The 12,122-nt window shown below is 40.2% G+C and overlaps 1 protein-coding gene across 3 annotated transcripts in view; it reads right to left on the minus strand.

Annotated features, from left to right (window-relative positions):
• Positions 1–2,414: 2,414 nt before the first annotated feature.
• The window catches only part of LOC109936458 (histone-lysine N-methyltransferase 2C-like), a 304,428-nt gene continuing 294,720 nt past the window's right edge, over positions 2,415–12,122 (minus strand). For 2 of the 3 annotated variants that reach the window (XM_048606795.1, XM_048606794.1), the window contains exon 11: positions 2,415–2,594. In XM_048606795.1, the coding sequence (XP_048462752.1) occupies positions 2,415–2,594 (180 nt within the window). Of the gene's footprint in view, positions 2,595–3,947; positions 4,026–12,122 lie in introns of those variants that run through there. The other variant, XM_048606796.1, reaches the window with a different exon arrangement.

Genomic DNA, 12,122 nt, shown 5'->3' on the forward strand with positions numbered 1-12,122 from the left:
GAGTACTGCTCCCAATGCATGAACATCTTTCTACAAGTACAGTGGTAATTAGCCGGGTTGAATTTGTCTTGCTTTTTGTGAACAGGGCATATCTGGGCAATTTTCCACAACGTCATGTAGATGCCAATGCTGTAGCTGCACTGAAACAGCTTTACTAGGGACTCGGCAAGTTCTGGAGCATAAGTCATCAGCACTATTGCTGGCATTGTGTCAATGCCCACAGCCTTTGTGGTGTGCAGCACCTTCAGCTGTTTCTTGATATCACGTGGAGTGAATCAAATTGACTGATGATTGGCATCTATGATGTTGGGCACCTTCAGAGGAAGCAGAGGTGGATGATTTACTCATCAGTTCTGTCTGAAGATTATTCAGCTTTATCTTTTGCACTGATGTTTTGTTCTCCAGTTATGAGAGGTTATTTGTGGAGCGTTCTGTCCACTGAGTTATCTAACTGTCCTCCCAAGATTCACGACGAGATGTGGCAGGGTTGTAGAGTTTAGATCTGACCCAATGATTGCGGAATCATTTAGCCCTATCTACAAAATAATGCCTATGCTATTTGGCAAATAAATAGTCCTTAGTTGTAGCTTCAGGTTGACACCTCATATTTTAGTATGCCTAGTGTTGTTCTAGGTATGTCTCCCACACCCTTCACTGAACCGAAGTTGATCCCGAGTTAATGGTAATAGTGGACAGTGAGACAAAGTGCATGCGTGTGACAGAGAGTGTGCATGCATGAGAGAGAGAATGCATGACACTGGAGAAGTCATTCCTGCTCTCTTAGTGAAGAAAACAAGAAGAAGTTTGATGGAGGTATTACACTGGACAAGTAATTCAAAGGCTAATGAACTGGGAAAATGGGTTGCAGTTCTACCAAAGGTGTAATTTAAATTGCATTAATAAAATTGAATACAAAGCCTCTAGTCTCAGTCATGGTGGCTATGACAACTAATATCAATTGTTCCAACAACCATCTAAAAAGAAATTTACCATCCTTCATATTCTAACATATATCTGAACGCACACCTACAGCAATGTGGTTGACTCTTAAAACAGATGCTGTCTTTGCTATGAAAGACATTTTAAAAATCATGTGGGGCCTTGATAAAGTAGACGGGTAAAAGACCCTCTTGGTGGAAGAATGGAGAACACAAGAACTTGGATTTTAAGCAAATGATCAAAATAAGCAAATGATCAAAATAAGCAATGACAACATAAAAATGTTTCTTTCACTCAATAAATAGTTAGACTAGGAAATAAGCTGGCTAACAACAGGTGGGATACTAAATAAAAACTGAAAGAATTGCAGATGCTGGAAATCAGGAACAAAAACAGAAGTTGCTGGAAAAGTTTAGGAGGTCTGGCAGCATCGGTGAAGAAAAAAAATCAGAGTTAACTTTTTGGGTCCGGTGACCGTTTCCTCAAAACTGAAGAAGGGTCACCGGACCCGAAACATTAACTCTGATTTTTTCTTAAGAGATGCTGCCAGACCTGCTGGGCTTTTACAGCAACTTCTGTTTTTGTAACAATGGGTGGAGGCAGGTTTAATCAAGGCATACAAGGAGGAACTGGATTATCTGAAAAGGATGAATCTAAGGGATAAAGGGAGAAGACAGGCATCTCTCAGTGAATTGCTCCTTTACAGAACGTACAAACACAATGAGCTAAATGGCTCTCTTCTGTGCTGTAACAATAGTAAGTAGTCAAAAATTACTACAGATTTCCTCAAGATCAGTGTGTTCAAATTACACCTTCTTGAATACACAGTAAAACGTAACAAAACAGTAACATTCCTTACAATATGAAATATGGATAGTATATATTAACATTTGACTTGCACATTAACTTAAAGCTATCTTAATGGTTTCAAAAAAAGTTGCAGAATTGTTATAAAATAACCAAACGTATGTTGAGGCAAGAAGCTGTCAATGCATTCCTAATCCAGAGGGACACTGTGGAACATCTTCCAAAGCACAAATTGGGAACTGGCAAAGCTGCATCACCGTTTTCCTACAGTATTCCCACAATAACTACAATTAAGTATTTCAATGGCTCTAAAGTGCTTTGGGATGCCCACTGTTGGTGAAAGATGCTGTATAAAATGTTCACTGCTCTTTATTCATGCTGCCATCATATCATTTAAAATCATGAACATTAACATCTATGCTTCTACATGCAAATAGTTAATCCAAACCAACCCATTTCCAAATACTCCAGTTACTCAACATTACTGTACTCAACAATAAGCAGATTGACAAGGTCAGTAGAGTAGACAATACTTAAATCACATACTAACTGGATGGTCAAAAAGCAAGTGAAAAGACAATGGAAAAAGAATCAAAAGAAGAAAATTATATAAGCAATAGGCAATCTTCAATGCAACTAAGGTTAACTACCGAGTTGGAGAAATCTCCTCACCTCTTGCAAATCTGACAATGCAACACATCTTTCTGGGAATCTTGATAGCACGTCTTGTCGCAGTGTGGACAGGACAGGCTGTGGTCTTGCTGCTGGTAACAGTTAGCACAAAGTGAACAATTATGGTGCCAATGAGTGCTGGTCCGTGCGCCACAGTCAACACACACCCTGCAATTCTGAAGTGAAGAAAAAAGAGAAAGTTTAATCATTACATTTGATAGGTATAACAAAGTTAAAGAACCAATTAATGTAAGCCTATTAACGATACAGTATGACAAAGCAGTTTATAAATAATGAAGCAAAATGAGAGATAATGGAAATCTAAGACAAACAGCAAATTTAAGAAGTACACAAATCAGTCAGCATCTGTAAGTGAAAATAAAACAAGTCATTTATTTTACAGATGTTGGATAATTGGTTATTTTAACTCCTTTTTTGCTATTGTTTAAGGAGATTGGTGTAGCCTTAGGAATTATCCAACTTCGTATATTTCCAAAGCATTTGGTTGAAAGATATTTGATGAATGCTCATGTGCATAGAAGGCAGACTGTGGTACGCAGCTTGTTGTCCAGTGCCACTAGTTCAGAAATAAAATTTGTAGATCGGCTATTTTATGAATTCTGAAGAGTTCTTGGAATCGGTTTGTAACTACAGTGGGGAAGGCAGTAAACTAACCGATGAATATCAAGAGAGGCAAAACAGTGTTTTGAAATGGGCTACACTGAGGTCAGTGCGAGAAACGGTCATGAATATTGCTAGGAAAGATTCAATCAGGATTTGGCAATTGACTTGGGGGCCTTTACTGGAAGAGGGTCCGTAGGTTCAACAAGAAAGTCTGGACAATAATGAGAATAAAGACAATGAGGAACGAGAAAACATTGGTCAAATTGTCCATCACAATCAATCCTTTAGTTCTCAACCTGAAAATGAAAGGAACTTTTTTTGTCTTATTTCAGCCTGCTTAACAAGTTTGCATTCTATCTACAGAACAGTGAGATCACTAATGCTAAGTAGCAATAAACAGTATTTGCTAAGACTCAGTGTGCAGTACTTGAAGGTTTGATACACAATGAAAAATTTAATGTAATTTCAGTTTTGTTTTTGTTTAGGAGGAAGGAGGCAAAGAAGGGGTACAAATTAGTGGTGAAAAGTGACAAGAAACTTATTCCATATTTGAAACTCAATGCCAGCATCAAATTAGAATTGAAGTAAACCTTCTGTTTCCATTGCATCCAACCTCAGAACGGCACTGCACCCACCACCCAAACCCACCCTCAAAAGCCCACCTCACCAGAAGAACTTTCTACTTTCCGCTTTAATCATGCTTCGATAACCCTGACCCAGACTGACATTTAGTGCCAAATCATGTTACAAGCAATTCTGTGATGTAGACTTGCATTCAAGTCAAATTGTTAACTAGGTTTTACTTGTACAGCATGCTTCAGCTCTATTGTGCTGACAGGAGGCACATTTCAGAGGGCTTTATGGGGAACTGCAGGCATAAACTCACATTGCTTCTGGGGACAAGGCTCCCTGGTGTGATGCTGCATTGATAGGTGCTCCTGAGTTTACAGGATATGCCAAAAACTATTACTGAAGCACCGTACCTGAAAATTGGAGGAAAAAATAACTGACAGAGACATGAGCAGGAGACATGAAAGGAAGGTCATTGCCAGACTAAATATATACCTACAGTACGCGTTTTAAGCACTTCTGAAGAGTTCAACACAAAAACTATAAAGATTAACTTTATTCATTCTATGATCTAAGCAAATTCTTCAATTTGCATTTCAATGCTGTTGTTTCTCTTTTTAACTTTCAATCATTTATGCAACTCTTACATGGAGGAAAGGCATTCTGAAAGCTGGAAATTTATTAAGTGCTCATTAGTATGAAATAAAACTAATAATATATGCATATCTGCACTTTCAATAAATTGCGCTAATTATTGACTACTGATAATGTGGCTATAAATCAAAAAAACCCATGCTGAACTGTGAAGCTTAGCTAGATCACTATTAGATACAACCAAATGGATGCCATGTGTTTGCTCAAAGGATGCAAGAGTATATTTGGAGAATTATACTTTCAAGAGCACTTTGCAAAACTTGTATATAAATCATAACAATACTAACAAGAAGTGCTTTTTCTTCTGTAAAATAGACAACCAAGGACCAAAGCGGAGGTATCACAAGGTGATAAAAATTGACAACTTGAGACAAAACAGGAAGAGCTGCTTTGCGTTATTAAAAGATAACCCAACAATTGGACTGACAGGCAGCAAAGCTTCCACCGCTTTAGGTCAAGAAATTAAACAAATTCAATGAGCAGGCTAGACTGTTCTCGAACTTTCTCTGGAGCAAAAAGTGAAAGCCCAGAAGGCTCGATGCCTGCCCAATACCAGGAATTGAAACACAACAGGGTGTTGGGGCTGGGGCAGATGCAGTCATCGTGGTCAATGTTACAAACAATATAGGCATGACATGAAAAAAGTTCTGCAGTTATTTTGTGGAGGTTGGCACCAAATTAAGAAGCAAAAACACCAAGATAACCTAAGGCACTTGTAGATTAACACAGGGTAAATAAGGTCAGGGTAATGAATGTGTGGCCTAAAGATTGGAGCAGGTCCAGGTTTTTAAGGCACTGGTACCCGTACAGAGGAAGTGGGGACTGTACTTTGGGGATGAACTACACCTGAACAGTGACACAGCATGTGTTCTTAGTAAGTTGCATAGCTAGGGATGTAGAAGGTGCTTTAAAATTTAATTGTGGGGGCAAGAGAACAAGTTTGGGAAGAAGCTGTATATTAAAGTGTAGATACAGGGAAGGCAGAAAAGTATAATGGGGATATGAAGAACAGACCACAACAAGAAGGGGGAAAGAGAGAATACACAGAGTAAATCAATGAATAAGGCAAAAGATTATTAAATAATAAGAGAACGAATCTGAAGGCTCTTATCTCAATGAACATAGCATTCAGAAAAAAAATGATAGGACTAGTAGAAATAAATAATTTTGATTTGATAGCCATTAGAAAGACATATAATTGAATAATGGATATTGAGGGCACAAAGCATTTAAGAACAGAATGTTGGAAAAGGTGTATGAATCATTGTGCTAATTAAAAGATAGTTACAATACAATATAGAGAGATGAATTAAATCAGGAAATTGGGATGTAGATGCAGTTTGGGTGGAGATGAGTAATGATAAAGGCAAGAAGTCACTTAAAGAAATGGTGTACTGGCACCCTAACAAACACATGGTAGATGGAGCATAAAAAAAGCAAATTGGGAAAAGCACAGCATTAATCATAGAGGATTTTAACCAGTTGAGAAGGCTGGTTAAAAAAAAGCACACATCCCATGGGCAAATGTAGTGTAGAATAGTTCACAGGATATTTTCCTAATAATTTCTTAAAACAGTACCTTCTGAGCCAACCAGAGAACAGCCTACTCTAGGACCTGCACTATGCAACAAGATAGATCAAAATAACAACCTCATAATGAAGGCACTCCTAGGTAGCAGCAATCAGAATATGACTGAATTTTACATTCAGCTAGCAAGACAGAAGAATGGGTCCAAGACTAGTATTTTGAACTTAAAGGGCAATTATAAGGGTGTGAGAGCAGAGTCAGCTAAACTGAACTGGCAAGTTCGGTCAAGGGATGGATCACTAGAGATATAGTGGTAGACATTTAAGGGACTATTTTGGTATACACACAGAGTACATACACCCCAACAAGAAAGAAAACTTCCAAGGGGAGGAGCTATTTTGCATCGGTCTTTAGCAAAGAGAATACAAGTAACATACCAAGAAAGTGTCATAAATCAGGGAATGGAAGGTAGGAACTCAAAAAAATTACGAACACCAGCGAAGTACTAATGAGCAAATTGTTTGAACTGCAGGCAGAAAGGTCACCAGATCCTGATGGACTTCATCTTAGGATCTTGAAGGGAAGTAACTAGTGAGATAGTTAAGTAGTTGGCTTACACCACAGATTCAGGGCAGGTTCTATTACATTGGAATGTAGTGAATGTAACTGCTTTATTTAAGAAAGGGAACAGATAGAAGGATAGGTCAGTTAGCTTAACATCTATAAAAGAGAGAAAATATTGAAGCTATTAAACACATTACAGCAGGACACTCAGAAAAATTCAAAGATAACCAGGCAGTGTCAGCCTGATCTGGTGAAATGGACATCATGTTTAACTAGGTTACCTGAGTTCTTTCACCAAGCGATGATCTGTGGATAAAAGGGAGCCAGCTGATGTGCTCCACTGAGATTTCCAAGAGAAATATCATAAAAAGCTATAATCAAAGGTCAGGTGGGTATTAAAAACTCAGTGTAAGTGATAAGACATTAATCGGGATAGCAGTTTGCCTAGCTAACAAAAAATCAGAATAGGCAAATTTGGTCATTTTTTGATTGGCAAGATGTACTGAGCGGCATGCCAGAGAGATCAGTACTGGGGCATTAACTGTTTACAATTTACATAAATGACTTGGTTTAAGATATGACTGCTAAATTTGCTGATGACACAGGCAGGTAGGAAGGTAAGTTGCAAAGACAACATTACAGAGGTTACAAAGGTACATAGACAGGTTTAAGTAAGTGGGCACTTGTAAATTAATTAGTCTCACAGACTATCAATCCAGAGTCCGAGTGATGCCTGGGGACCTGGGTTTGAATCTCACCACGGCAGATGGTGGAATTTTAATTCAATACAAATCTGGAATTAAGAGTCTAATGATGACCATTGTCCATTGTTGAAAAAAGCCATCAGGCTCACGAATTTCCTTTAGGGAACGAAACTCCCATCCTTACCTGGTCTGATCTACATGCTACTCCAGACCCACAGCTATGTGGTTGGCTCTCAACTGTCTTCTGGGCAATTACAGAGGAGCAAAAAATGCTGGCTTAACCAGCGATGCCTTCATCACGTGAATGAATAAAAATAATGGCCTGGATAGCCGAAGGACAATCATTTCCTTATTTGCTTATCTGTGAATGTGTAAGGAAGGGGGGGTTTATAAAGGGTTTAGACTTTGAGTTAAAAACCAGTGGTTTACATCTGCCTACTTGTAGCTATAGTCTAATTAGTTAAAATAAACACTAATTCTTAATTATTAATAATATCAAAAAGCTGGTCCTTGTTTTCCACCAACCTTGGTCTGAAAGTCGGGTATATTGGGATACTACACAGATCTTCAAAGAAAAGGTTCCACATTCGGTACAACTCTGGGAGTAGTGGAGCTAGATTTATGCCACGCTACCACAGCGGGTTGTATGGAGATAGAACTGAGACATTGGAACCGTATTCCTTCGTGAAAAGGTTAAGAGAAGATTTGAAACAAGTTTTCAAAATCATGAACTGTCTTGACAGAGCAGATAAGGCAGAAGCAGTCACAACAATCTTCAGCCAGAAGTGCCTAGTGGATGATCCATCTCAGTCTCCACCAGTGGTTCTAAGCTGCCAGTATTGAGCCAAGTTGATTCACTCCACGTGCTATCAAGAAACAGTTGGAAGTAATGGATACTGCAAAGGCAATGGGCCCCAACAACTTTCCACCAACAGTACTGAAAGACTTGTGCTCCAGAGCTTGCCACTGCCTTAGCTAAGCTCTTCCAGAATGGTTTCAACATTGGCATCTACCCAACAATATGAAAGTTACCCAAGTTATATCCTTGGGTAATACAAAAAGTAGAATAAGTCTAATCCAACGAATTATTGCCCTAATGTCAGTAAAGTGACAGGTATCCTCAATAGAGCTATCGAACAGCACCTGCTTAGAAACAACTTGCTCACTCTCATCCAGTTTGGGTTCCTCCAGGGTCAAGCACACCATGTTTGAACCAAATACTGTAACATGGACAAAAAAGCTGAATTCCAGAGGTGAGATGAGAGTGACAGCCCTTGCCATCAAGGCTGCATTTTACCAAGTGCGGCATCAAAGAGCCCTAGATAAATTGGAATCAATGTACATCAGTGGTGATAACTGACAACCTGCCCTAGACTTCCCATGCAGCTGCGACATTCAAGGAGGCACAACAATGCCTTTTCTTCCTCAGGCAGCTCAGGAAATCTGGCATGTCCACAAGGTCCCTCACCAACTTCTACCGATGCACCATTGAAAACATACTGTCCGGGTGCATAACAGCCTGGTATAGCAACTGCTCTGCCCAGGAGCGTAAGAAACTACAGAAGGTGGCAAGCACAGCCAAGACCATCATGGAAGCCAAGTTTCCATCCATAGCCTCCACTTACATGGCTCGCTGCTGCAGAAAGGCTGCTAACATCATCAAAGACCCATCAGACCCCGGTAACGATCTCCTACAATCTCTTCCATCAGGCAGAGGATACAGAAGCCTGAACACATGCACAAGCAGGCTGATGAATGGACTCTAACCTCAAATAACACTGATCTTGCTAACGTTGATCTCGTCTAGCGCATGCCCTGTGCAATGTAACCTGTATGCCTCTAAGTCTTTTTGATCTGTACATCCTTTGCCTACTATGATCTGCCTGTGCCACTCGTAGACAAAGCTTTTCACTGCATTTTGGTACATGTGACAATAAATCAATCAAAACCACTCGCTGGTTGGAGTCATACGTGGCACATAGGAAGATGGTTGTGGTTTTAGGTGGTCAGTCATCTCCGCTCCAGGCCATCTCTGCAGGAATTCCTCAGGGTAGTGTCCTAGGCCCAATCATCTTCAGTTGCTTCATCAATGACCATCCCTCCATCATAAGATTAGAACTGGAGATATTTGCCAATGACCACACAATTTTCTGCAACTCCTCAGATACTGAACCAATCCATGCTCAAATGCAACAAGATCTGGATAGTACACAGGCGTAGGCTGACAAGTGGAAGTAATATTTGCGCGATACAAATGCCGGGCAGTGACAGTCTCTGATTGGAGACTATCTAACCACCATCCCTCGACATTCAATAGCATTACCATCACTGAAGCCCTACTATCAATATCTTTGGGATGACCACTGAACAGAAGTGAACTGATCTTGCTATACAAAGATAGTGGCTACAAGAGAAGGTCAGAGGCTCCGAGTCCTGTAGCAAGTAACTCACCTCCTGACTTCTCAAAGCCTGTCTACAACGCATAAGTTAGGAGTGTGATGAAATACTCCCCACTTGACTGGATGAATGCAGTTCCAACAATATTCAAGAAGCTTGACAACATCCAGGACAAAGCAGCCTGCTTGATTGGCATCACATCCACAAGCATCCACTCCCTCCATGACTGACACTCAGTAGTAGCAGTGTGTAGCAAGGTGTACTGCACAAATTCACCAAATATCCTTAGACAGCACCTTCCAAACCTATGACCACTTCCAACTAGAACGACAAGGGCAGCAGACATATGAGAACACCACGACCTGCAAGCTCCCCTCCAAGCCACTCACCATCCTGACTTGGAAATATATTGCCATTCCTTCACTATTGTTGGGTCAAAATCCTGAATTTCCTCCTTAAGGGCATTGAGACTCTGCCCGCAGCACATGGCCTGCAGCTGTTCAAGATGACAGCTCACCACCACCTTCTCAAGGGTAACTAGCAACAGTCATTAAATACAGCCAGAGATACCCACATTCCATGAGTGAATAGAAAAAATAGAAATAATAAGCAGGGCCATGCAGAAAAGGCAACAGAATGGCACTAAATCATTATAGTCATTCAAAGAACCAGTGAAAACATAATAAGCTGAATGGTCTCCTCCTGCACCATAACAGTTCTATGAACTTCTCTTCAATGCCTTGCTTCTTGTTCACTCCCTCCCCAGAACAACCTTTAGGACGACTACATCAATTTAAATTATTCTTGACTTCAATACTGAAAAGCAAATAGTCAATTGAAATTGAAGGAATATAGTGCTCAAATAAGACTGGTTCTGAATCTTTAACTAACTTTCAAACTTGCAAAGCAATCAAACCCAGCTGCTTGTGCTGTGGCAAATAATGCCATCACATGTGGGAAAACCACGTACATGGCAGACTCGGCCAATGCTGTCTATCTCATACACTGCAGGCAATGATGCTCCAAGACATGGTATGTGGGCGAGACCATGCAGATGCTACGACAACAGATGAATGGAAACTGCACAATAATCACCAGACAAGAGAATGTTCCCTCCCAGTCAGGGGAGGTTCATCCTCTGGTCTTTGGGTAAATGCCCTCCAGGGCGGCCTTTGAGATACACAACAACACAGAATCGCTGAGCAGAAACTGACAGCCAAATTCCGTACCCACGAAGACGGCCTCAACCGTTATCTTGGGCTCATGTCGCGCTACAGGGGACCCCACCATACTGTTCTGTATCTGTGGAATCTTCCTTACTATCCTGTTTTGACACCATCACCTTGATAAATTGTTATGATCTCTCCATCTTAATTAGTTGATACAGTTTGGATTACTAATTACTCTGCTTAGACCCTTGGCATACAACTCTTTTACCTAGCATGTTATTCCAGTTATTTGGTTTGTCTCCAGCACTACCTTATTTTTGATTTTATGTAATTACCTCTCTACCTCCTTTAATTGGATTATAGGTCATCCCCTTGCTTGTTATTCAGCTGTTGACACTTTACTCACACCATCTGACACTCTTGATCACCTGCAGAGATCTATTATTCGGCCTGTTGACACTCCACTTTGTATGATTTTTTGATCTCTCTGCCCATAAATTCAGTGCCTCTGTGCTCCTCTCCCACTTCACCTGACGCAAAGGCAATGCTCTAAAAGCCTGTGATACAAATAAATCTGTTGAACTATAACCTGGTGTTGTCTGACTTCTCACCATGCACACTTAGTGCTGAGCATTAAGTGTAAGTCCACAACAGACTCCCAACAGTTAAGAATATGTTCAGCCAGCAGAAAATGCATTGAAGGCAAACATGAACCAACAGCAGGAGGGACAAGCTTTACTGGTTAAAAAAAAAACTCAAGTACCTAAGCCATTAAACAGCAGTCTTCCAGATAAAACTGTTTTTGTTAAACAGGTGGAGGACAATTTTCTGGGCAAGTGAACATATCTTTTCAATACTTTTGAAAAATAATTTTATACCTAATTATTTTAGTTGGGATTTCAAAAGTGGCCAAGGAGAAAAGATTGGTGGCCAAAATATTGATGGACAACTAATTCACCAAATTTCTAGACATTTTTCTTCTTTCTCTCTCTCTCCTTTATTAATTTTAGTCAAGTACATTCGTGAAGAATCTTAAAAAAATCTATTCAGTCATTCAATTTTTCATTGATACAGATTATTAATAGCGTGAAGGATCTCTTACTGACATGATGATAAACAGTTGAAACGAATACTATTAAAACACGTGGGGCCAGATGGGAGTGCTTCATTACGAGAAACAGGCCTTTCCTACAGGAGAAGTAGGGGAAGCCCAGTGAGTGAGTGGCCGGCCGGCCAATTTCCCAATAGGAATCTGTGGCTGGCCTTTCAGGTAGGCAAACCATCACTCACAATAGATTTCCATATTTGGAAGTTTGCCTGGTAGGAGTCCTCAACAATCCACAACTGACAGAAAGAAGCCTGCAGCAGGGAAAGCCCAAAGGAGCACTCGCATCCACTAGTCCTCAAGTAAACAAAATAATTCATAATTCTCTTTTAACAACATAACATAAACCACAAAACCATAAGATGTGGTAGCAGAATTAGGCCATCAGC

This window comes from Rhincodon typus, chromosome 2 (genome assembly GCF_021869965.1).
Source record: "Rhincodon typus isolate 14 chromosome 2, sRhiTyp1.1, whole genome shotgun sequence".
In the NCBI taxonomy this organism is placed as follows: domain Eukaryota; kingdom Metazoa; phylum Chordata; class Chondrichthyes; order Orectolobiformes; family Rhincodontidae; genus Rhincodon; species Rhincodon typus.